The sequence below is a fragment of the Hippocampus comes genome, unplaced genomic scaffold, assembly GCF_001891065.2.
Source record: "Hippocampus comes isolate QL1 unplaced genomic scaffold, H_comes_QL1_v1.1 scaffold63, whole genome shotgun sequence".
Classification (NCBI taxonomy): domain Eukaryota; kingdom Metazoa; phylum Chordata; class Actinopteri; order Syngnathiformes; family Syngnathidae; genus Hippocampus; species Hippocampus comes.
The window spans coordinates 606,140-632,608 of NW_017805987.1; the positions used below are offsets into that span (position 1 = coordinate 606,140).

The 26,469-nt window shown below is 48.0% G+C and overlaps 1 protein-coding gene across 13 annotated transcripts in view; it reads right to left on the reverse strand.

Annotated features, from left to right (window-relative positions):
- nav3 (neuron navigator 3) overlaps positions 1-26,469 on the reverse strand; it is a 231,640-nt gene that overhangs the window by 30,722 nt on the left and 174,449 nt on the right. For 11 of the 13 annotated variants that reach the window (XR_002170733.1, XM_019891775.1, XM_019891776.1 and 8 more), the window contains 8 exons: positions 26,264-26,336; positions 22,908-23,085; positions 18,266-18,334; positions 16,876-17,018; positions 12,688-13,774; positions 9,448-9,563; positions 4,332-4,440; positions 4-217 (listed from right to left, as the gene is read on the reverse strand). Coding sequence is in view for 12 of the 13 variants with exons in the window: in XM_019891775.1 (XP_019747334.1) it covers positions 4-217; positions 4,332-4,440; positions 9,448-9,563; positions 12,688-13,774; positions 16,876-17,018; positions 18,266-18,334; positions 22,908-23,085; positions 26,264-26,336 (1,989 nt within the window). In the remaining variant the exon portion in view is untranslated. Of the gene's footprint in view, positions 1-3; positions 218-4,331; positions 4,441-6,600; positions 7,747-9,447; positions 9,564-12,687; positions 13,775-16,875; positions 17,019-18,265; positions 18,335-20,845; positions 21,001-22,907; positions 23,086-26,263; positions 26,337-26,469 lie in introns of those variants that run through there. The other 2 variants (XM_019891778.1, XM_019891779.1) reach the window with 2 other exon arrangements.

Sequence of the window (26,469 nt, forward strand, 5' to 3'; positions counted from 1 at the left end):
GTAGCGCCCCGCCGCATTGGCGGCGCCGCCGCCCGCTGCGCCGGCCCTGGGCGCGGGGTAGCCGCCGGGCATGGAGGGGGCTTCGCCCGCCTGGAGACGCGGCGTTTGCGATTGGCCGAGGCGCCAGGCCATGGGGGAGGAGCGGGTGGCGAGGGCGGGGAGACTCCGCCCGTTGACTTCTGTGGTCACGGTTGTGTCGAAGGTGGTCTCCAGTGTGCTGCAAAGATGGACGGAAACAGATTCTCACTTACAAAAAAAAACAAAAACCGACAGCGCCTGAAATGGTAAACAAATCAATTTTTAAGGTCACATCAGCCAAACTTCTACCTCACACTGACCGAAATTTCAAGACGATGAAGCCGTGTGATATCAAGCGCACGCCTGTGTGAAGGTGACAACTCCCAGGTGAAAAGATGTCCGCAAGCGTGAGCGCGCCCCTTTTTCGACGGCATGCTGTTTTCGCTTTGACTGCGCCTCGTGTGTGTGCGCTTGCGTGACCTTTCCGAAAGTGCTGCTTCTTCCAGCGTGCTAACTCGAAAAGTGGGAGGATGAGAAAAATGCCAAATCTCCCATGAGACAAATGTCACAGTTGCGGAAATCTCGGCAAAACGCCTCACGATTAGGGAGGGATTCAATTCTTGGCCATACAAAGTGTGTTGTTGGGCAACTCTGATCCTTAAGGTCATATTTTCCTTGCCTAGCATTCGTTCTCTCCGGGTACTCTGGCTTCCTCCCACATTCAAAATAAACTAAAATAGACTAAAATGCCAGTTTAGTTTGAATATTACGGCGCTTGTTGAGATCCGTGATAGGCGCCGGCTCACCCACGAACCCAGAAAACATAAAAGAATGACTTCATAACTGTAAAAATGAGCCTATCCTCCAGTGATAATTACACAAAAGCCGCCATCGTGATTAATCCGCTAATTGTCACAGACTCAATATCGTAATGATCCTCCGTCGTGTTCGCCGGCAGCACAGGAAAAAAAAAAAAAAAAAAAAAAAAAACATGGTTCGAGCTTTGCGAGCAAAATGAAGTCAATGAAATTAGTTGGAGACAGTGACGGTGCGCGTTTATTGCGGCCCTGAACCCCGGGCAAGGATATTAAAGCATGCGGCGGTACCACGCTGGAGCCCTCTGCTGGAAAGAAAGGGCACTGCATTTTCACTCTGATGGGGGGAGCATTGCGAGAGGTTGTCAACCAATGCCAATTTCGACTATCCGACTTGACTTCGGGGTACGTTTACAGCTCTGGACACGTGTCAAGTCGACGGTCATTTTTTACACAACTTGCTCGTGTGAATTTAGCGGTCGAGCGCCACGTTGTTCAAAGCGCGGATTAGAAAATGGATGGATAGTTGCTCTGACATATTGCACTGTTGTGTATACTGTATGAGAATATACAGTACGTAGTCATACTACGTTTGCCTGTACCACGTTTAGCAATACTGTCTGTCATGCCAATAAGAAGTTCGGTGGTGACAGCAAAATATTTGGTGCACCTGACACTCTAAGATTCAACTGAAGACGAATAATTGGCCCGTGCGTGTTTGATGAGTGACAACATGAGAAGGGCGGCGATCCCATCAAATTTCAATCAACGGCTACTGATGTCAACATACACACATGCAATGCTGTGCTACAGTAACCCCCCCCCCCCCTAAAAAAAAATATGTGAAACCGTATCACAATGAAAATGCAATTTGCCACGTTCAGGAATCGAAATCTTTTTTTTTTGAGCAGTTGTGTACGACGCAGCTTGCAAAATCAGCTTATTATAATCTCAAGGCAGCAAAAAGGGAGGGGTGGGGGGGGATAGAAGGCCTGACAAATAGACGGAGACGTTACGCGTGCGGATGCTGAGGATACGGATGGAAAGTAGAGGACAGCTCCTGAGAACGGCTTGGAACATCAACCCTACCGCATGCAAGCTCATTAAAACATAGAATAACAATCGAGTTGAAGACATGGATACTGGATCTTAAATGGAAATCAGCTCTCGGCACCCCTTGGTGCATTTTAATAGCTACTTAAACGACTGCTGCTTCTCAGGTGGGTCTGGTCGATGTATTCCGGATTTCAAAGTCTTGGACTTTCAAGACCGGGTGCTTACTGCAAATGTGAACGAACCTCTAAAAACGGTTCTTAATCTTCTGGCCTATCCGGCCACGTTCGAAAAGGCTTGTCCTCATTAGGGAGTGTGCAAAAATCTAAAACGTACTATTTTTAGCCTCGGCTGATGACCGGTCAAACACAGGGTCAATGAAAAAATATGTCCAACCTGATCCTAGACAAATAACGCACACCCCCCCACCCCTCGCTGCCACCCCTTGCCCTGAATATTTGGCCTTTCATATTCAGTCCTATTTGTCAACTTAAAAGATTGCGTTGGCTTCCGACAACAGTGAATAATTTAGCTGTTCTTGTTATCTGTTGTGCCAAAAACACAAACAAAGCGCCCGCGGAGGGTATCGAGCGTCATCTGATCATCGCGAAATCCCCAGATGTAGAAGAGATACGAATACAAGGGAGAGATGTGCCCTTGAAGATCGTGACATTTCTTCAAACACCGGCGTTCCTTTTGCCTTACGTCAATCAATGCGAGCGCGTCTTTCTCGGGGGGGGGGGGGTTGCGAAAATTAATTGCGTGTTTGGATCGATGGCGAGTGTCTGAGGGGAGAAAAAAAAAACACGTCTGGATGCTGTTGATGTGACTGCGGCCGGTACACAAAATAACCATTTCCATCGAGGTGTATCCGAAAACGCATCGCGAATGGAAATGAAGTGTGGCAAATGCTTGCGTCGCATCATGAATGATGCATCGGGGACGGTGGCCACCTCATTATTGGCGCACAACGTAATGAGCGCAGGAGCAGAAGCGCGGATTTTGTTTTCTTTAAATCTGGAAAAAGCTTTGTTTCTGATTACGTTGGTTTTAAAAATCCATACGAGACGACGCACCCAGCAGGTCCATCAAAAGGCCTTGAGGACATTACAGGTACGGAGGGAGAGTCCCAAAATGGTGACAGAGAGCGATGAGCGGGACTGTCATGTCCGTGCAAGCGTGACATTGATTAATTACTTGGCGGTGATTACAGCCATTGCGTATCCAGGAGGGAGATTAGCTTGCTCTGGGCAGCCTTTTGTCATGGACTCAATTGGCAGGCATTGCCCGAGGCACTTATCACATTCCCACTATTAAAACATGCATTACATTTTTTTTTCCTATTACGCGGGCCTATTTCGTATCATTTTTGAGGCAGCAACAAGGCCCACGGTCAGTATATGGCGGCCCATGTAAATGTAGCTTCTGCACAGGATGTGTGATTTTTTTTTTTTTGCCGACGAGACCACCCAAAACCCGCGTCTGCGGTGAAAACAACGTATTGATCACGGCCGGCTGGGAAGCCTTCAAGGGGGAGAAATCAGAAATCGAAAACAAACACACCCTCATACACACACACGTTCGCAGAAAGCCCATCTGTCACGGCTTGTCGGCCTCATCTTCCTTTGGTAAGTGGGCCGAAAACAGCCAAAATAATAGACTGAGGGAGAAGTGCGGAGACGGTCGCGATCGTCGTGATGTCTGAGCTGCGGCAACAAGTCTGCCGAGACGGTCCGTCGGTGTGGCGCGCGGATGAAGGGATGTTTTGTAGGTGAAGGGTGCCATTAAATGCAGGAAATATGGAGAAGGCGGACGTGGGATCGTAATAAGGGGAGCATCATTACCGTATTTTCCACACTAAAAGGTGCACTGGATTATGAGGCGCGCCTTCAATGAATGGCCAATTTTGTCATTTTTTTCATACATTGGGCGCACCGCATTATAAGACGCAATCTACAACGCTTCCACTAGATGGAGCTACGCTCAAGGAAATACCAACAGAACGATCAGATGTCAGTAAAACATATTTAACTCATTCAACTCATTCACTCCCAAAGACCTTTTGAAACTTCTTTTCAGACTTGGTCCAGAATTGGCTGGTACTGAATGAGTTAATAAAGCAGCAGATTTATTTCTGTACCGGTGCCTGGGTGAGATTTGGTTGCACAGGCCAGGTAGGAGTCCGCAGGCTCGGATGCTTGCAATCTTGGCAAACGCTAATAGTTACGCAGCGTGCCAGAAAAAAAAGGAGAAATAGATCAACAAACAACCTTGGTAGCAGGTGGCTTAAAGAACAGAAAGGCTCCGAGTTGGGCAAACTATTTTGCAAAAACGGGTCTTCTTACATAACCTGTCGTTCGTGACGATGGCTGCTCGGTTGGTGACATGACACCGAATGACACAAATGCAGATCATCATTTCCATCGAGCATCTCTCTCCGCCTACCTGTGGCTGATCTGCGTCCCCCGTAGACTGGACATGGTCTCTTCCAGGTTCTGCCGCAGGTCAGCAATGTTCTTTACCGTCCTCATTCGTCTCGTCTCCGGGTCCTCCCCTGCGGACACATTCGATTTAGTCGACACACATACTCTCTTCCGCCCCGGGAGAAAAGACATTCCGACATACAGTTTTTCATCACTTGTCACAGTGTGTCCCATTTTTGGGCAAAGTGATAAATGGTCATCGGACGTCATAACGGCTGCAGCCTTTTTTTTGGTATGAAGCCTCGACACATTATTTCAGATGACGTGCCTTCTCACCATTCTCTACCATCACCTTTTCGACTCATTGCTACGAAATAATCCCGTTTCAATACTACCCCACCGCCCCATTTCGGACAACAGACTCAACTTGGAGCTTAAAAGCCGCAGGCATGTACGAGTATCTTCTTGTCGGCTCCGATTAATCCTCCCTCATCAAGCGATCTGCACGCCGGGACCGCGGCGACGGTAATAATTAGCACGTGAAATACTTTGTGGGGAAAATAAACGAGCTCCGGATGGGCCGGCTGATGTCAAACGGGGAAGAAGCCGTGTTTTGAGTCTCCGAGCCGACGTCCTGACATCAAAACGAATCCGGAGAGGCAGAGCAAAGAACGGAGATTTAACGTTTCCGCTCGCTTTCCTCGCAAAACTGGCAGCGAGTGCCAGTAAGCGAAGGGAAAACAATTGAGGTGTTTATGTGCCGCGTTGAGAAGAAACACCAGGCTCAGTATAGATTCATCACAAAAAATGCATTCCAGAGTCCACTTTGGGTACTTGGAAAACAATCGCAAAGGCGACTTCTGTGATTGATCACATCCCGAATAGGAATCCACACGTTGCAGGGAGAAAAAAGGCGAATTCTTCTGGTGTTTTTTTTTTTTTCCCCTCAACGTTGCAGAAACGAACGACTCCGACGCGCTAGCCGGTATGAAAGTAATCTCACGCGCTGACAGCAATCTCCCTTGTTTTGGCGAGGGATGCGTGGCGATCGCACGATGTCGGAATCAGTTGACCAGGTATGATGAATGAATGGGCGGCCCCTCGGTGGCACTGGCGCAGCACTTTTGCGGAAAGCCGAACGTTCCGATATCGACGGGGCGCAACGGAATTCGGCGACGAAGGAAATAAGCAAAAAAATTTAACGCAGGGGCATGATGACGAAAGACAAACACGCCCGCACCCAATGATGATCTATATATATGTTGACACCTGCCCTCAATTTTATTGCACCGTCCTTGTCGATGACCTCAGTGGAGCTAAGGGCTAGCCGGGGTATAATTGAGGTCATGTTTTGACCGGCCGGAGCAAACGGACGGCACGTTAAGTGAGGCTGCTGAAAGGACATCAGATGAGAGCCCCTACAATGCACCCTCGTTCGTTTCGAAATATTTGCACCTTGCGTCAAAGAAGATAAACATTGCATACATCCTTACTTCAGCCTATTCTAAATGCAAGACTCACCATTTTTTCCCCCCAGGTGCATCATCTGGATTTATAGATCTGGACATCAAATGCTCAAAAGTGCACCTGGAGTAAAACTCATGCAGAAAGAGCGCAAAGCACCCGCTGAGCGACATCGAGTCCGGTGTTGCCCAACTTTTAAGGAGGACGAGCCATCACCAAACATTCATTCATTCACCCATTTTCCGATCCTCACAAGGGTCGCGGGGGGGTGCTGGAGCCCAACCCAGCCGTCTTCGGGCAGTAGGCGGGGGACACCCTGAACCGGTTGAAAGACAATTGCAGGGCACACACAGACCAACAACCATCCGTGCTCACACTCACACTGAGGGACAATTTGGAGTGTTCAGTCAGGCTGCCATGCATGTTTTTTGGGAATGAGTACCCGGAGAAAACCCACGCAGGCCCGGAGAGAACGTGCAAACTCCACAAAGGGAGGCCGGAGCTGGAATTGAACCCGGAACCTCTGCACTGTGAGGTCGACGCGCTAACCACTGATCCACCATCACCAAACAAACATGACCCAAAAAGTGGTGCATGTACACCCGATGAGAATTTACACACAAATCGATGGCGTGAAATTTGGGCCGGTTGTGTCGAACGCAAAACTATCACGCGGTTTGTACGAGCAGCAACAGGTGGATAATTGCACTTTCCGCCACATAGCAGGAAGGAATCAAGCACGTATTCCGCTAACAGACCATGACGGCGTTGTCATGGTAATTGCGAGTCGCGGTTGAGGAACCCATGCGGCCGCCGTGCCAACTTACGTGGGCGTGGCTGAGTGTGCAGCACCTGCTCCAGGTCGCCAAGCATGGTGAGGATCACGTCCTTATCCAGCTGAGCCGTCCCCTCGCGAGGCCCTCCCCCCGAAACTTCCTCCTCTGCCCAATAGCCGCCCTCGTTCTCCCCGCTTCCTCGCTTCCCGCCGCCCGCGCCTCCCGCCTGGTCCTCTTCCGAACGCCCGCGGCTCCCTTCTTTGGCTGCGTCCGCCTGCTGTTTGGGCTTGCGAGGGGACTCGGCCCGCGGGTGGCCGCCGTAGGAGGCTCGCTGCAGCCTTCCGCCCGCGGCGGTGCGCCGCCAAGGCACGGGAATGAGCGAGTGCTCCGACTGGGAGAGCATCTTGGTGAGGGAGAGAGACAGGGATCGAGCTCGGGGGCCGCAGCTTCTCGTGAGCGCCTCTTTCCTGGGGCTGCCTTGGAGGCTACCCCCTGCCCGCTGCGACGAAGACGACGGGTACACCAACGAGCTCTGACGTTGCGGGAAGCGAGGCGGAGGCTTGTCCGACTCCAGGGCGTAAACCCGCTGCTCGCCGTCGCCGTGCAGCGTCAGGTTGGTGAGCGAGCGCTGCTTGAGCCGCAGGTTGAGGTTGTCCGGAACGGGCTGGGGAGGCCGACGAGCCGGGCTGCCTCCCTGATACACTGAGAACTCGGCCCCTCTCTTCATGTCTTCTCACGGAACCCCCCTCCCTTGATTTGCCAGCTTACCTCTTTGCTTGCTTTGACTCAACGGGTCAAAGTGAGTTCATCCCGGCTTGACTGCATATGGGACTGAATCAAAGGACGGACGAGGTCGAGACATGGGTCCCACGCCTCCCAAACGGTGGTCCTGGTGTGAAAGCGAAAGCCCTCCCCTTCAGGTCGACAGGTAGAATCCAGATCCATCGCGGCGCCAGCCCAGTCGATCCACCAATTACGATTTGAACTACTTCGTTGCTTGCGCTTTGGTCCTCATGCTTCCCCGCCTCCGGTCCTCGACCAGCACAGTCAGGGGTGTGACTGAGCCAGTCGCGACATCTCCCTTCGCCTTTCTCGCATCCTCCTCGAGCTTGCACGCTCTTTATCCTCCTCCCTTATTCAACGACAGACTTTTTTTTTTTTTTCATTCACTCGTATCTCGGCCCCCCTCCTCCTACTCCTCCTCCGCCTCCTCCTCTAATTACCACCTCTTGCCTCTCCTGCCTCCCCGCTCTGACGCCGCGAGGGTCCGTCTCTCCTCGCGATGGAAAGCGAGCGGCTGGCGGAGCCACCGCCAGCAGAGGACTTGCACCGCTCTCTCTCTCTCTCTCTCTCTCTCTCTCTCTCTCTCTCTCTCTCTCTCTCTCTCTCTCTCTCTCTCTGTCTCTCTCGCTCGTTCTCTCGGCTCACTGTTCAGCATCCTCTCATCCTTCCCTGTCGCGTTCGCTCACTTTTCTCCCCGCCAGCCACCCCGTATCTTTCCTCCCTCAAACTACCCTTCCACCAGCGCTGTCCCCTCCATCTCGAGTTGTTTCGATAGCGCACCTGTAAGCTCAGCGCTCCCTTGCTGACTGCCAAACTTAATTAAATGCTATCTGGAGGCGCTTAGCGGCGAGCCCGACGGCTTATCTCTGATCAACAATGAGACCGCAGAACCGACATATTACTCATCAATCAGTGCGAGCTTTATGAACCCCCACCCCCAGCTGCTGTGCACATATTGAACAAGTCAAACTTGGAATAGCTGAAAGGACAGCCGGACCCATAAAATATGTTCAAATCACGATACAGTGTCCCTCAAGTTATTTCACAGGGAGCAATTGTGTTTTTTTAATACACTATGTCCGTGGGCCAACAATGCATAGGTATGCACCTAATGTACATTTTTGTGAGATTCTGTTCCTTTTCCTCAAAAGGCTGGGAAAAACCGCAAACGCAAGCGAGAGTCTGGGAAAACCAAGTCCAGTTTAACTCAGAGCTCGCTTCACACACAGTTCGCGTTTGTTTCAGATTTATACATTGAAACTCATTGAACTGTTGATCTAAAGTTTGAATCTGAAAACACTACAGTGCCGGATTGAAAAATAAAAAAACTCATGGCAGGGATTGAGTCATTTGGCCACGTTTTGATCATCTGTCATGATTTTTTTCAAGTGGAAAATAACACGAGGGCCACTCTTTTCATATTATGAGACCGCAAATGAAGATGTGTTTGCTCTGCATGTGTCATCGGACGACGGCTTTGTGCGACGCCCGCCCGTGGATTGTCCGAAATAACGGCAGCCGCGGGGGTGGGGGGGCATAAACAAAGAGCCACAGATGCTCCCCGTGTCCGACTGTCAGCGCTGACCTTTTCCCTTCGCGACACAACATGCGCGCGGGAGGGAGGACGGACGGAGCTGCCGCCCCCCCCCTCCCCTAAAGAGAAATAAAAAGACACCCGTCACCTCCCAAACACATATTTGATGCAGGAGTCGCATCAGTCTCCCTCCTGCGAGTCCCCGCTAATGTGTCTTAATTTAATGCCGCGACACAGACTTAAATCCCGCCTACTCAAAAGCACAGCTAATCGATTTTGCAATCGAACGGGTTTTATCGAAGCTAAACACACCCAAATAGAAAAATATGGGTGCAACAATTGGTGGTACGGGGGAAACAAATCCAATAGAACAGCATAAGGGCACTCTCGATGATTATAACAGATCATTGAACAGCACAAGTGGAAACGCATGGAGGCCTATTGACCCTGCACACATGGAGATAAGCCCAGCGTGTGTGTGTGTGTGTGTGTGTGTGTGTGTGTGTGTGTGTGTGTGTGTGTGTGTGTGTGTGTGTGTGTGTGTGTGTGTGTGTGTGTGTGTGTGTGTGTGTGACCCATACCTGATATCTCCTCCAGGCACTGTTTGGCTGTCTTGCTGTAGACCAACTCCCCCTTGGTGGGGCTGAGGCAGGGGTCGGCCGGGGCCACCATGGTGCAATCATTCTCTGAGAATGTCCTGCGGGAGCACAAATAAATCATACCAAGCTGTGACAAAAAAAAAAAAAAAAAAAAACTCGAGAGGAGAAGGTCAAAGAATTCAAGAAGTCTCTGAAATTGTTTTGTTTCGCTAGACGTGATCAATTGAGCATTGGATTCGGTTTTCAAAGGACGGGAATTCTTTGAAAAGCATGTTTAAAGATTGGTCTTATAAAAGTCTTGGGTTGACTAAAAAAATGGCGTTAACTTCAGAGGGAATGCCGCCATGCTAAACTATCTGGGATGACATACTAGCTTGATTTAATCAGTGTTAAAGTCCTCACTGATGGCTGCGCGGGCACCCGCAGCGGCTCCTCTCTCTCCTGTGGTTGAGAGGAAAGTCATTTCATCTGTGCTGTATCCACATCGTAGAACGTGGTCGACACATACAGACCGCTGCGTATTAAGGGGTAGACTTATATTTTGTTTGCCAACTTTACTACTTCTTGAAGTCAACTACAGTAGTTGCTAATCATGTGTTTTGGCATGTCGTCATCCAATCGGCTAATTTACACAAAGGCTGTACAGCAAGTCCATCTGCTGCCGTCACTTGAACTTGACTTTAACAAAATGTCCAGCCAACAAAGGGAGAGAGTCTTTATAAAATAAAATAATCTTTTTTTTTTTTTTCATTAAAGCCGGTTGTGGCTAGGAATAGCGGTTAGCTTCATTAGCTTTAGCTATTCAGATCACTGCTAACTCCTAAAATATTCATACAAATGGTACTTTGGTAATGGCGGCGACGGAAGAAGCTTTTTCTGGTCTGGTCTGTCGATGTAAAACAAGTCCGCGGCGCGAAAAATCGTTAGGACCGCTGTTGACATTGATAAATCTGTTTCTGTTCAACATTTAGCGCGTCTGGATTCGCCCAAACCACATTCCTCATGTCGAACAGCAAAAGGCATTTTCATGACTTTTAAGGTTGATGAAAACAATGAGAAGAAGGGCTCCGCAAACTGCATCTTCGTCATGCCGTGTGCCTGTGTTGGCAAACCGATAAAAGAGCGTCTCCGGTCGCAACAGATGGCCACCTCAAAAGGGAAGAAGGGGACATCTCGGATGAAACACTTGGCGGTGTATGTGTGTATGTATGTGTGTGTGTGTGTGTGTGTGTGTGTGTGTGTGTGTGTGTGTGTGTGTGTGTGTGTGTGTGTGTGTGTGTACAATCAAGAGTTCAACGCCAGTAACAAGGATGGCGGTCCGGTGCGCTTGGTGATAACAGCCTCGCACGCAAGCGCAAGCACACAAACAGACGTGACAAAATGGACGCGCGCGAGCACAGAGTGAGGAAAAGTAGCACCTGCGGAGGTGCAGATAAAACCCGTCACCCAAACCGAGCAACGTTTTTCACGTGTGAAATCAGGTTTCGCCTACTTCGGTGCATTTAGAGGTATTAGTTGTCACTGATATGCGCAACCACAATATATATTTTTTTCAATCGTGAAAGGTCAATAACGTTTTACTGAATATTCACTCATTCACTCCCAAAGACATTTTTAAACGTCTTTTTTTCAGACTTGGTCCAGAATTGGCTGATACTGAATGAGTTAAAAGTGATTCCGATTTGAATGACTGAATTAGTCAACGTAGAAATTATGAAATAAAAGGGCCAAAAAAAAAAAAAAAAAAAGGATTTGGTCAATTTCAATGAACCTGCAGATTATTTTATTCGGTGTGGGTGAGAAATGAATCAAACGTACACACGGGCCGGCAACTGCGAAGGATTTCAAAGCAGGAGAGAGAAAAACACAGTAAAAGGGGACCAAATTGCCCAATTTGGACTGAAAATGGAGGTAAATTGCAACACGGCAGGCGGCGTGCGCACTTCATGCCGCAAGTGACCGATCTTGCGCGCGGATGATGGCTGCAAGTGAGGAAGACGGCGAAGAAGTGCGGGGCTGATACGACAACAGTATGAGGTTCACGCAAGTCAGCACAGGTGAGGATTAGTTGAAATGTGCCATCGCTTCATTTCCGCGCCTGAGAAACGATCATCCCTGCACGTTAAATTGTCAGTCAACCATTTTCCTCAGAATTGAACATTCCCGATATTTGGGTCTTTGAAAACCGCAACCTTAGGAAAAAAGAAACATGTGACACACAACAAACATTATTTCCCTCCACGCAGTAAATTTGGACGCTGTCGGTGGTGAAATGATTTTTTCTTCAAAGCCCTTGAATATATTTTTTTTTCCCTGCACAAAGCCCCAACAAGGCTTCAAGGTAGTCGTCCGATAATCTGCAGGAGCGATATTACGCAAGAGTAGAAGTGCACGCTGGAGCGCAAATATCGTTGCACGCAGGCGGAGAACAGGAGGGGGGACTATTTTCAAGGTAATGTTCTCAAAGCTGAAATGTCACGTCACACGGATACCCGGCCACAAGTCCTTCATTGCGTAATCCATTGCATAATTGGATGCCAACTCATTCCTGCCGAAGTGGCCAGAGCGGCCCAAAATTGGAACAGTAATGCGACTTTAGAGTCGGGCTTCAGGGTCAAAAGTAAAAAAAAAGTAGTCCTCCAAAATGACAAAATAATAACTGTAGTTCAATATGGAGATATGTGAGATTCCATTCAAAAGAACACACGGTTTAGTCTGCCGCTTATCTGCTCAGGAGGAAGAGCAAGTCGGAGCTTCCCATAAGATTGCCGTTTAAGTTGTGCTCGGAGGAGGCGCCCGGCCGCCTTTTTGGCAGAGCTGACTGCGCGCAATGGAGGAGGTAGACAGACGTGGGAGAAGGGGTGAGGGATTAAGCCGTGTTTAATGGGATTGCAAATTCGCTTTCTCTCTCTCAGAACAAAAAAAGGCAGCCGAGAGACTTTTGGCAGCTCCTCCGGTTTCTTTCCCCGCCGCCGCCCTCCGGCCGTCGCGGAGAATCGGCTCGGCCGGGGCGGATTGACACGCTTTCTTGCGTGTCTGAGGAGGTTTCGACATGCGTCGAAATACGGATGGAAGAGATGCGGGAAATAGATTTTATTGAACTCATTCAGTCCCAGCCAATTCTGGACCAAGTCTGAAAAGACGTTTAAAAACGTCTTTGGGAGTGAATGAGTTTGAAGTATCCGTCCGATTCGAGGTCTGCCATACGCGAGGTCGTCTTACCTGTACATGAAGGGCGCCACGGTCGCCGTGTTGGGGTGGTTGTGCTGTTGCTGCTGCGGGAGCTGAACGACTCCATTCCCTCCGAGCGCACCCCCGCCCCCTGCCAGGACCCCGCTGGATGCCGACAGGGCCGACGTGCTGGTGGAGGAGGTCATGCTGCTTCGTTTGCCCTCTGGACCCCCAATGGATCTCTGCGTGTAGAAACTCCCGCCTTGTCCGCCTTTCACGAGCTTGGTTCTCTCCGCCTCTCCTCCGCGCAGGTTGGCACTGCTGTTTAGGCCCGTCTGGCTTTGGGACTGACCCTGGGGTTTTGTCACGCTTGCGGAGTGAGTTTTAAGTCCTGGTTTGGGGATTCCACTGGAACCCGACGAGGATCCGCCGCCGGATTGCTTTGCTTGCTTTGTTCCCTTGGGCACTAGGCTGGCGATTTTGGACGACTTCTTTGCCGAGTCGGCAAACGAGTCTCGCTCCTCTTTGGATGGGACGCAGACTTGCTTGCTCGCAGACTTGCTTTTGTCCTCCTTGTCTTTGGACGCGGACCTGCTGGCGTTTGCGGAAGCCTTGGAATAGGAGGAGGAAGACGGGGTCTTGCTCGTGGCACTCAGGGAGGGCGCAGCGGTCTTGGAGGGGATCTGTTTGGCCGTAGCGCTGCTACCGCCGCTGCTGCATACCGAGCCCGTGGGCGTCAGCGCATCTTCGCCGTACTCCGACATGTCGTCCTCTTCCTGAAGAGCCATCTCAGCCATGGACGGCGACACCCGGGAAGCCGAGCGAGGGTTAATCATCCGGAACTTCTCCAGCATGGACCGGTGAGTCGCGCCGCCGACTTTGCCGCCGTCGGTGCCGTGCGGATGGATGCCTTCTTGGGTCTGCGGTGACGGGGTCGTGGACGCTGCGTTCGCGGAGCTGGCCAACATGGAGGAAGTGGCGCTGTGCTTGAGGTTCATGGACTTGCTCCGCCAGGACTTGCTGGCGGCGGCGGAGGGGATGGCAGAGGCCAGCTGCTGCCCACTTAGGCTGGTGGGAACGGTCCCACCTAGTCCACTTCCGTTCATGCCGCCAGCTACCGGAATGCCCCTGATTGCCTCTGGAAGTAGACAAATAAAAGTACTTGTTAGGGGTTGTTCAGGAATGACATGCATACATGAAACAATCTGGATTCTATAGTCCGTTGGGGATTTAATTCGGTGGGAAAAGTCAGATTCAAGAAACACTCCAATCCACGGAGGGCGAGCACAAGTTTGACTCATTCAAGTTCTCTGAACAACTTTCACAGTCTTGAATTTGTCAGACGGCGCATTTTCACAAGTCAGCGTTACACGGAGCGCTTCTCCTTTGGGGTTTTCGCACACATCCGTGCAACTTTGGAAATGCTCGTTATGGTTAAAAAAAAAAAAAAAAAACTGGTCCCTGCTAGCGGAATACTTTGTAAACTTTGGAGGGAGACTTTTCATTGCAGCGATGCCTGAAAGGATCAAGTGCTCTACCCCTTGCTCCATATCGAAGCCTGCCAAAGAATATTCGCAGGGGATAACATCGCTTGTGAGACGCAACCATGTATCCATGACAACAGCAACAACAAAATCCACCGCTGAACAAGAACTATTTTAAAACGCAGTCATACTATGACAACGGTCGATAGGATCGACTGAAAAAAAAAAATTACTGACTTTTTGCAAGCAATTACGTGAAGCTTTGCTCCATGAAGGTGCCTCTGATCCAAAGATTGCGTTCTTGATTGTTATCTACCTTTCTGGAAGCTTTTTGCACAGTTAGATTTTAATTACATTTGGCAGTCATTTATAATATTGCCGTTATCGAGGACGGGAGACAATTTGCTCCATATGTAAGTCACGTAAAAGTGACAAAGTTGACGCCGCCGAGTTGCACGCCATTTCGCCGAGTGTCTGTGCGCCTGTCAGTCAGCAGAGCGAGCAGGGTGAGGTGCGGTGCAACGAGTCCGCCTCCTCACCCTCGCATTATACGGCTCCTTCAGGCAGTTGGGGGGGGGGGGGTGAGGCTTGGCTTGGGGGGGACCGAGGCACGTTAACAGGCTTACACGTGACAAGCTACGCTAGCACAGTCAAACACGCTTCCAAATCCAAAACCAACGAAGAAGAAGCAGCTCAACCAACTATTTTGTTCAAATAAATGACCGGTCAATGTGGTTTAGCGGTACAGGAGTTCGCTGTCTTTCATGTGCTAGCGCCAAGCGTTAGCCTCGGCATGGTTCTCAAGTCAAAATCGGGCAAGTAAAATATAAATAGACGGAGGCAATATGAGCCTGCAAAAAGGATAAAGTAGCCCTAATGTATGCGCCGCAAGAGAATAATTAGTCCACTACACTTATGTTGTATCAACACTAGCGCGTAGCTATCAACGAGACTGCTGTGGGGTAGCGTCTTCAGCTAATATAAGCATTTACAAAGCACTGCTAGAGGAGTCACATCATCACAATGTACATAAAAACAGCGAATAGTTGTTTTTTTTTTTTTTTTGTGTGTTATTTAAAAACCTTTTCAGGGAAAGCGGTCACTACAGTGGACAGCTTACCATGATATCAGGTTACAGGGGTGCATGAAAGGGTGAAAAAGGTAAAAGAAACTGATATGAAATATAACGATAAGATTTATTTCATACTTTATTATGAAATACTTCTTGTGAAATCGTTTTTTTCAGCCATAATGTCCAGCCTTACTAAGCACATTATGTTTCTTTCCGTCTTCTGTCACCCCGCCGGGGCTCTTTCAAATCGGCGCCACTTTACACTGGCCGTGCAGTGACTGTGCTGTTACCATGGCAACAGACTTTCCGCTTTTTTTTTTTTTTTTTTACAGCATGGCCAAGGAATGAAATGTCACTTCATCAAGTGGAGGTTGACCCAAAGATGAAAAAGTTGTTTAGCTTTGGGAGGAATTTTTTTTGTTCCCATCTTGAACTCTTTATTTTTATTTGGCCTCGCCCCCCACGCATACTGTGTCCACGACTTTTTACCTGACAATGCCTTGTTCCATCAGCTTAAGAAAATACATGCAAATAGTAGCTTTAAGTGCATCCGCTGAATCCGAATACTCACAACGTAAAGCAGAGCAATCGCCAGCTTTAAATTAATCCGTTCATACGCTTCACAGAAACACGTGCCCTTTGATGCCTAAATTAATCAGCCATTTGCACGGCAACGTAAACGGCGCATTTCTTGTTGTGCTTCTCCAAAAGCTCAGAGCTCGACTCAAAGCATGACTTTCATTTAAAGACTGGCCCCTTTTCTTGGCCGAGCAGTTGAGGCGCTACCCCGGCGTGGAACAGATGGCATCGTGGCTTCTCATCCGCCCCTCCCTCTCCCGAAAACCCGTGCCAGCGGAGGTTGCGTGTGTCGGACAAAATTCCCGCAACTTTATCAAAGCGACAATTTGACATTCGCGCCCGATTCACGCTGTTGCCGGCCAGCTGTGCAGAGGTGACGACAGCGCACGCACGCGATGGCGGCTGTTTTGTGCAAGAGTGTGAAATCATTCGCATGAATGTCGGTTATCTGAATCCCAATGTCAATGTAAAGGTCACATTTATAGATAACTGTTGGTCTGGTGATTCACGCCTTCCTTTATGCTCTCATTTACGTCTTATTTTGCCCGATGGAGCCTCTAGGAAGTGCTGACATTTCCCACCGACTGATTTTTCCTTCCCTTAAGGGAAAAGCAGCGTTTTATCCACCCCCCCCTGCGGCAAACATGAGCTGCCTTATCTTTTCAAAACTGCAGAAAAGGCTTTTTAAATGGTCTGAACACAGACTTCACGAATAGGTTTGAGGATTGCACCTTTTGGCAGGAGTGTTTTTAATGATTCACACAGGAGCCCGAGTCACTATTAATCTGCTTAAAGGTAAAGAAAAATGACTTTTCAGCAACCGTGGGGCTCCAACTGTGAGGGTTGTTCTTCATCGCGGCGCGTCTTCGATTTTGTCGCTGAAAGTGTGTCAACTCCGACACCTCGCGGAATTAGTTTGGTCTCACGCAGAATAATAACCTCGGGATGATTCAGCAGAGAGGAGTTACAGGGGGGTGGGGGGTGGGCGGGTGACTGGGCTTCTCCATCAACTCATCTGAGTCAGTGGTGCCATCCAGTGGCTGCCCTGGGGTGGACCATTTTCATTTCTACTCGAGCGGACGGCAAACGGTATCACTTCCTCACCTCGGTCGTTGCCGCTGGCGTATTGGAGCGGTTTGCTCTTGTCGATGCTGTTGAAGCTCTGGCTGCGGCGGTTCAGATTGGATGAGCCCGGACTCCTGGAGGCCCCGCTGCCTGCAGCGGGTACTCGAGAAGGTCCCGGTAACCTGCAGCGGTGGGTGGGGAAAAAAATGAGTTCAGAAGAAACAGAAAGCCAACACTTGAATGATAATAACAGTAGCGTGGAGCTCTCAATCAAACCAAAGAAAGAAAATACAGAGAGATAATGAACGAGAGGGGGCAAAACAAAAGTATGGGTAGATGGCGGAAAAACCCAGACAAGAGAAAATGGGAGCTAAAGAGCGAAAGAGGGAAAACGAGTCGGAGATTGCGGCAATTTCGATGGAAATCGGAGGCAGTTCCTTTTATCATGAGATTCTTTCATCTTCCGAAAATCCATGTTGGATGAATATATCGGCGAGATGTGGCTCGGGAGAGAGAAACATGCCGCAAATTCTGGACAGTGCGCTTTGTTTGAAAGGTCATCTTATGGAAGCGTGTGACATTCAAAACATTCTGGTCCACACTTTGGACATGAAAAAAAAAAGGTTTTTGTTTGGGTTGTCAATGGTCATTCCACTTTATCCGTGAGTCATTTTATGTGTTACTCGCGCTGATAAACGCGGTTTCACGACAACGCGGCGTGTTCGTCTCCGTGCGGCAAACGCGGTGCTATCTCTGCGAGGCACCGCGGCGGGTTTTGGCCACGCTGGGAGATTAGCGCCCATCAGGCTGGAGCTGCTGCGGCGGTGTTATTGTTGTCATATTGGCCCTCTAGGGTTCGCGTGTACAACATCGTGCAAAAGTCCGAGGCCACCAGTGAGCCACATGGATCGTCCACTGTTCACAAAAGGTAGTTCCTGGCAAATTGTGGATCCAAGACCAATAGAACAGCTGAACTTTATTTGGGGCTGAATCAGAGGCACCTCAAGCGGCGCCGTCTCACGTTTTGAATTTCAGATGTTCAAAATTGGTACGTGTGAACCCCACCAAATTCAATACACTATAAACCACAGGTGTCAAAGTCGAGGGCCGGGGGCCAGATCTGGCCCGCCACATCATTTTTATGCGGCCCGCGAAAGCAAATCACGCATGATGCTTGCTAAAGTCTGAATCAAAATGTAAAATTGTCAGACGTAATCCACAATATTATTATTTTTGACTTCTGATTTAAAAACTAGTTATTCATCAATTTGTTGTGCGCTGTGGATGTAATATGTGGAGGGGATTAAACATTTATATGGTTTCCCAAAATTCATAACGGCCCCCCCAAGGGAAATTGAAACTACAATGCGGCCCGCGACAAAAAATGAGTTTGACACCCTTGCTATAAATTATCTTATGTCATATTTACCTTGTGTTTTTCTTCTGTGGCGACCCTATTCCAGTATGGCCCGGAGGACTTGCATATCGTGCTGTGAGACTGAAGAAGAAAAAAAAAAAAAAAGAGCAGAGTCGTGTTAACTGAGTTTAACGAGGAATGTGCCCGGTTTTCTTAATCCAAGTCTTAATGCAATAATGCGACACAGAGGCGGCGTTCAGGCTGAGGAAGAAAGGAAAACCGATAACGAGGGCGGGAGGAAGAGGACGCAGATCATGTCGCATGTCAAGGCGCATGCCGCTGATCTTTAGTCATGTTGGGACCACATGCGCGTGATAATCCAGTCACACGTTCGGGGACGTTTACAATTCATTTTGGCGGTAGCAGCTTTTGAACACAGAAGAAAAAAAAGCTCAAATCACACACAAAAAAAAAAAAAAGTGGCGGAAATAACCGCGGCTGCAGCGACGTCACTTTAAGACCTTGACGCTCAGGCTGAGTCACTCACATCGATGGGAACCAGCGCTGGCCGCCATTCACGCTTGACAGGAAACCGTAAAGTTAACGTTAGGGGCAAGCTTTATGAACAGAAAACGGCCGCTTTCATCGTCCTACGTACAATGTGACAGCCAGGTGGCGAGGCTCTCGTTGAAGTTCTGTGAGTAAATGCAAACGTGCGTAATGTCCTGTGTTGACTGGATGACTCGCAAACCATTTAAGTGCTTTTTTTTTTCTGCCCTTGTACACATGAAACTGTTCAGGGTACTTTTTTTTGGGGGGGGGGCGAAAATAGAGATCTGTAAGATTTGTAAGATAGCTTTCACAAAAAAAAAACAAAAAACAAATGGGGGATCAAGCGTACTGGTTTTGAAAAGTGACAAGTTACAAAACAACGCAGACAAAAAAAAAATCATTGTTTTTGTCACGAGCCGAGCTCGCGTTTCAAACACTATCTGGCGTCCTTCTGTTCCTTTGTGCCTTCAGAAACAAACTGCGTCGTTAATTTTAAGGCATATTTTAGTGCTTATTCATAAATAAAAATGCACGCACGGGGGGGGGGGATACAGATGAATGCTGAAAAAGGCGAGAAAATTCATCGAATTAGTCTGCGCGTCGCTGTTTTGATCCCTCAACTGTCGATTTCTTAAACGGTCTTGACTTGTTTTACATTGACTCCACTGTCGGTCCTTTTTTTCTGATCCTGCGTGCAAAACAAGCTTCTGTTTGGAACAATCACATGTACCGAATGAGTGAAAATGTCCAATATCGTACAGTGTCCAGAGCAGGAGGAAAAGAGGAAGTAGCCTCAGCATCAATGCATTAAAATGTCCTCCTGCTCTGGCAACGTGGGACGACTCTTTCCCTGTTTTGTGTTTTGCGGGTTGTTGGTTTGGCACTGACGGGCTTAAGTGAATTAAAAGCACTTGGCCGCTCGAATGACAAACTGCAGTCCTCGCATTGCCCCCCCCTCCTCCGCATCATCTAAGTTAGTGTCTTGACGTGGAAACCGGGGCCCGCAACGCGGACAATAGGACACGGACAATTATCCTTTTTCGCTCTCGACCGTTGAAAATCGTCAGATTGTCCTTTTGGCGCGAGACGATCGGTCACATTCGATGTGACCGATCTTTTGGGGGGGCCGCTGTGCAAAATTGTAATTCAATCCAAAACGAAATGGCCCTTTTCTCATTATCGTACACAAGTATATTCAGGGATCACTCGAGGTAGAGCAATTAACCTCCACTTTCAATGACCTTGTGATAAAGTGCGCGGCCAGTCTACGCCTTTCCCAATTGACCTTGTGGATTTTAAGGATGCGCTGTGTGGAGTGTTTTTTTTTATTTATTTATATTTTTTTATGTGCAAATGAGCTTCCGAGCTGAGCGCGGAAGATGTCGAGATGATCAAGGAGGACGCCTCGTTCAATAACTACAACACTGTTGATTGGTGGAAGTGGTACCTCAAACAAGACTCACAATAAGGACCCCTTGTTGCCATCGGACTCCAAGAGCAGTCTACACGATGACCACACCCGAATAATATTTAAGATCTTTCAAAATGATGCGACATCTGGGGACAGGGGGTCAAATGGACGATTGACTCCACATGCCGGCCACGACAAGCTAAGTTAGGAAGGGCTCTCCTTTTTATCTCCCGTATAAATGTTGCGGTTTTCAAATCCAAGGTTCAGGAAGTGGATTGTAGAACCAGTTAAAAAAAAAAAAATTAACAAAAAAAAAAAAAAACGTGCTTTCAAGGTGGAAGGAATTATGAACACTTCCAAATTAATTTTAAAAAATTATGTCAACTGCATAGGAGTCCAAACAACCAGGCAAGTGGCAAAATTCAATGGAAATTGCAATGCAGACAGGCGAGATTCAAAACAAACTGACTAAGTAGGGAACGGATTTAAAAAAAAAACAAAAAACAAACACCGAATATGCCCCAATTCTCCTAAAATAACTGGTCGACCTACCACACAACACACAAAAGAAGCGGCTCAATATCCTTTACCGGTACGTGACTCCAAGAATTAAATCCCCATTTCACCGTTGGATCAATCGAATTCCTCTAGCTACTCGAACTCAACCGACCGCACGATTCGAAGTGTACCGAGGAGAAGAGTCGCGCTTGTCCTGGCCGTTGGCTTCCCCGTAGGGCGAGCGGCTCTTCCTGTCGCGAGACACAGCGGTGGGCAGCCGAGAGGACCGCGAGACCGGGGGGTCAACTTGACCACCCGGGGACATGTTGGGTTCAAAGGCTGGATTTTTTTTTTTTTCCCCTGTTTCGAACTAGAGTGTGGAAAACCTCTTGTGGCTTCGGACCGTCGTGCCGCGTCTAAATGGGGGAGTTCCCCGTTTGGACGTGTATAAGCCCACGCGACCCATCCCTTGCCCTAGAGACACTCAGTGAGAGCCAGCAGGTGCTGTCTATAGAAAGCCCAACTGCGGATGTGCGGCATACCGAACGCCTGAGAGCAAGTATGTATGGGTCGCACATAATTTGATCACTGAAAATCCTTTCACATCTCTCGTATATCTTTAGCAAGCGCTAAATGTTCACGGCCCGCTGACGCTCGCCGGGATTCATCATCGTATTAAAGGACATTCATTAGAGGGCTATCGAGTGATTTGGCGTAATTACATTTTGCCGTTTCGAATCGGATGGGAGGGGAGGGGAGCAGCCTTTGGCATTAAAACTCAAACAAAAAGATTGTTATCGCAATGTATTCATCGTTATCATGCCAGATGTACACTACATTCGATGATGATACTGTGCTTTGCTCCATAGAGCGAAGTTATCACTACAAAGAAGTACTTAGCCAAGCGTAAGTCTCAAGTCACGTATTTTTAAAACATGCCGACTCAACGGGTGGCACTATAACCCCCGCTCCCTAAAATACCCCAAGTATTTGTTGCAGCTGCAGCGGTTGTGAAAGCGCTCTATCAATCAAACTGTATTGTATGGTATTGTATTCACTTTAGCGTAGCTCCATCTAGTGGATACATCATGCAACCGCAGCCATAATTGTAGCATCAATTCTATGGGCCTCATAATGTTGTGCGTCTTATATATGAAAACCGAGTGCGCTTTATACTCCGAAGCACCTTATAGTGCGGAAAATACAGCACCTGTAGTTTTAAAATCAGAAATCAAGACGTTTATTGTGGATTACATGTGACAATTTGAAATTTTGGTTCAGACTTTAGCAAGCATCATGGAACTTGACATGCTTGATTTGCTTTCACGGGCCACATAAAATGAAATGGCGGGCCAGATTTGGCCCCCAGGCCTTGACTTTGACATCTTGCTTTAGGCCTTCCTTCAACCAACCCGAAATAAAACCAAGTGCAGGCGGGGCTTTAATTCTTCCGCAAAAAGCGTTCTCCACCTGTTGTCAGGGTGGGAGAGGGAGCTTGGGACAGTCAGGCAGCTGCGCCCCGACTCACGTCCGCCAAAGCGCACGTATCCCGACCCAAAACGCGGATCCACTCCCGCCGAAAGCACTCGTGTTTCGAATGCCGCTCTCAGTCATTCATGTCAGGGCCGAGCGGAGGCGCGGCGCGGTAAACGGGATCTGATGGCATGGGGAATGTAGCTCACGTGTGGCATGTCGGGCCTTTAAATGCATCTCTCAAAGCGGTCTATTGACACACCGGGTCACAGCTCGCGTTTCTTGTCTGACTTTCTATTACACCAATCCGTTTATATTGCAACGAACCTTGAGGTGGATTCTACACAAAGTCTGGGTAGCATCTGAAGAGAAAGAGCTTTCGTGTGATTTTATGATAAACAAACAAACAAAAGAAAAAGACTGGAAACAGATGGAAGCATTATGAAATTAGATCTAACGGTAACTGAATCCAGTCTCGCAATGGCTATTTTCAAAGGAGGTTAAACTACAGTACATTGCAGTTCATATTCTAGGAAATTGAATTTTTCTGTGTGAATGTGATTTGGGGCGTATTGCAATGTATTGATCAGATCATTCGGAGGAAGATCGAAAAATTCAGCTTTGAAAACCCCCTTTTGGTCAGATTTGCAAAATGTCCCGCAATAAAGCATGTATTTCTTTCAGGTGCTCGCGACGCAGCGGGAAGCACTTAAAACGACGTCAACTGGAGCAACGGAAAGAAGTGCAACGAGTTTACAGTATTGGCTTTGCAAAGCGTACCTGGACTGCATCTCTTGCGACTTGCTGGCAGATGTTGCGGTGCTGCTGCTGCTGCCGGTCTGCTGGCTGAGCTCCACCAGCGACTGGTAGTACTGCTGCTGTTGCTGCTGCTGCTGTTTGTAGCGGGACAGGATGAAGAAGAGGCCCAGGATGCTTTTCAGGTTGCCATTCCTGATCTCTGCAGAGACGCCACCCCCCCCCAAAAAAAATAAAAATTAAAAAAAACAAACAAATGCAGAAGCCCGACGTTGAAACACTTTGTACTGTTGAATACGATCAGATGTCTTTTCATCTGCCTCGCCAAAGCATGAATAAAAGAGCTTCTGTGAGTGTAAGCAGATCAGCAGTTGAAGGGCGGATCAAACTTTTTCAATTTTGCACCGCTTACTCGATCGGCGAGAACGCAGAGAAGCTCACATGAGCCAATGTGATATATCACACTTATGTAACGCCAAAGCTCGAAATCAAACTGTTCACAGAAATAATTTTATTGACGTCCGCTAACAGGAACTGCCGTGATACCGATGAAACCAAAACAAACTATTCCAATAGAGGACGTAAAACACGTTTCCAAAGAAACTAAATCATTAAAAAAAAAAAAGAACCCCTTAGGATGCATAAGGAAAGGAAAAACGTCAAATATTTGCATCTAAGCGTTCAAGTATACCCTCCAAATACGCTTCCGGAGTTTATCGCAGAGAAAAATCAAAGTCACCTTATCTGCCACAGCGGGCTGGAAAAGAATTGGGATGAGCCCCGGCAAAGGAAGACTTCATCACTGTGACTAACGCAGCCATTTGTGAAATGGAGCTCGCCTAGCAAACCTTCGGCGAGACCCAGCGCAAGCAGAGCAGAGGCTGATCCAGTTATTTTCATGATCTTAGAGTCATCTAATGTTTTTTTTTTTTTTTTGGGAGGTAGTGAAGATTAATCGCTGATCCTTGAGGGGGCGGGCTTCCAATTCCTAACACCCACGGGCGTCAATTTACTCTTGGCTTGGCGGAGACCCTCCATTACTTTTTGCAGACGAAATGACGCAGCTTTTGTTGAACTTTGGTCGTAATATAAATGACCGGCTCAACTGTGTTTCTTCTTGTCATGCCACTGAGTATTGACTCGATTGTGTATTTTTACGGGACTCTTACTTACAGATACAACCCCTGATGTAACCCTGTCAATGACATAGTCACTTATTGTGTTGTATTTCATGAATAGTGGTACCTCTACTTACGTACGTCTCTTGATACGAAATTTTCAAGTTACGAAACGTCTCAACAGGAAACTATTGCCTCTTGTTAAGAAAGAAATTTCAAGATACGAAAGGTAAAAATACAGCCTGGCCCGCTACTCGCCGCTCCGAGTTTCCTGAACGCAACATACTTGTAGCTGCTCTGCCATTGGCTACTACCAAGCATCATCCGGCATCCCATTGGCCAAGAGGGACTTCAACCGAATTTGTGTAGATCGATAGTTAGGTGTGGATGCAGCGTCCTCGTCATTCGCCCAGGAGGCGTTCCGATGGTTTTACATAAATGTGAATCACCTGGAAAAAGCGTTCGCCAGTCGGGCTATCGCTCACTATGCCGATGTTTGCCTTGGACATTTCCAAGGACATTTTAATGCTTTAGGAAACATTTATGTCTGAATTTTGGAGGGGCTTGGAACGAATTGGGGCATTTACATGGCAAATGCGTCTTGACTTACAAACTTTTCGAGTTAAGAAATTTCTTCCAGAACCAATTAATTTCGTAAGTAAGGGTACCACTGTAGTGTGTTTTATCCATCCGCCAACGTAATCACATACCTGAGGCGAGACCGCTTGACTGAGTTTTCGGCGGGTTTAGGGAAAGTTTTGAGATTGGGCAGGCTAACTTTCTGTCACGAGGCAATCGACAAGAGATCGTCAGCAACACACGGTGTTTTCATTAGGCGCGAGGTGGGGGCCGTTGAGCTGTCGCGACTCTGGTGCGGTGGAGAAAATAAAGTGTTTCTGTTTGGCCCGCGTTCAATGAAAATGTGCCTTTGGTTGGGAGTTTTTTTTTTTTTTAAAGTGGTTTGACGTGCTTCCATTCAGTCGTTCGTTCTTGTGATTTGGCGAGGTTGTTCCGTGGGTTACAAAAGACGTGGAAAAGAAGGGGTGGGGGTAAGATTCAAGTACAATGTCGGAGACAAATAGCGCCTGGGCGCCATAAGTTCGACCTTTTACCTACTTCATCAACTTGTCGGCTTCAATCAATGCACAATACATGCCAGGCCAAGGGTCTCCTATTTTATTTTTTGTTCTTGCTACTTTATGAGATACACAATGCTCCACATTTGTGAATCCAAAAGATTTTTTGGCATAAAAGGTGTCTATTAAAACTATACGTGCCCATTTAAGAGGGTGCTTTTCAGGGTGGGCAGGTTATAGGGGCGGGGGGGGGGGGGGGCGTCTCTCAGGAAACTCTTCATACAACATACAATATGTCACGTTATTTTTATATGTATATTTTTCATGTGATATGTTACCCCGTCAGGTAAAATAATATTAGACAGCAGAAGAACTAGGAAATGACAGAAGCCATCCCTATTAGGTAACCCGATCGCCCATTTATTAATAGACGTTGAAATTCCAGGCCCCTGCGGTGAGTCACATAGCTGTTTTTAGTACGTGACTGCTCGTGGCGGGTTGAACTGAATTTCAACGCGTCGGTCAGTGTGTCAAGCTCTCGCAAGCATTTCGGCTGCTGCCGGCGAGGTCGAGGGCGTGATCGACAACGACAGAGAGAGATGAAGAAGGCAACACTACTCCATTGTATAAGATACAAAATGGTTTAGGAAGGAGCGATAGCTCTATAGAGCATGTGTACAAACACGAAGCGGCTTTTGTGAGTTGCTAAATATAGACGGCGTGTTGCCAAGGTCTCGGGCATACGGTCTCGGGTGCTTCCCAATGCGATTGAAACCGTCATGTGAGCACTGCACAACTACCAAAACTGCTCCACATATAATATACTGTCCTATATGATGGATGTTGAACCGCAAAAACATGGTGCGATTGTCAAGGAAGAAATAGATTGGCCCAAAGACACAGCACAAGTCATCAAAAAAAAAAAAAAAAAAGGTAAATATAGTTAAATATTATTGTAAAAGAAATTATATGAGTCTCGCTTACACTTAAGACAGAAGAATGTCAGACTTTTTAAGACACCTGGGAAGTGTCAAGAGTGTCAAGAAGACCAGCACAGTGGCGACGAATGACAAAGAAAGTTGGAAGCAACAGCACGATTGAAAGAAACGTTCACACTGGTTAGAAATCTGAAAAGACTATTTTATGAATGAGCGTGGTTAACATCTTCGGAGGTCCGGAACCTTACCTTCCGCGGAGAGCCCTTGCACATTCACTCCTCTGGCATCCAGAAAACTCAGGCAAGCGTCCACATTCTCAATCTGGGAGACAAAAACAAATGAGGGGCAAGGCAATCAGATGGAGCAACTTACAAGACTTAACATTCAATGGGGCTGAAATGTCTCGTGGGGGTTGGGGGGTGGGGGATGATCGGCGTTATTACCCATAAAGCAC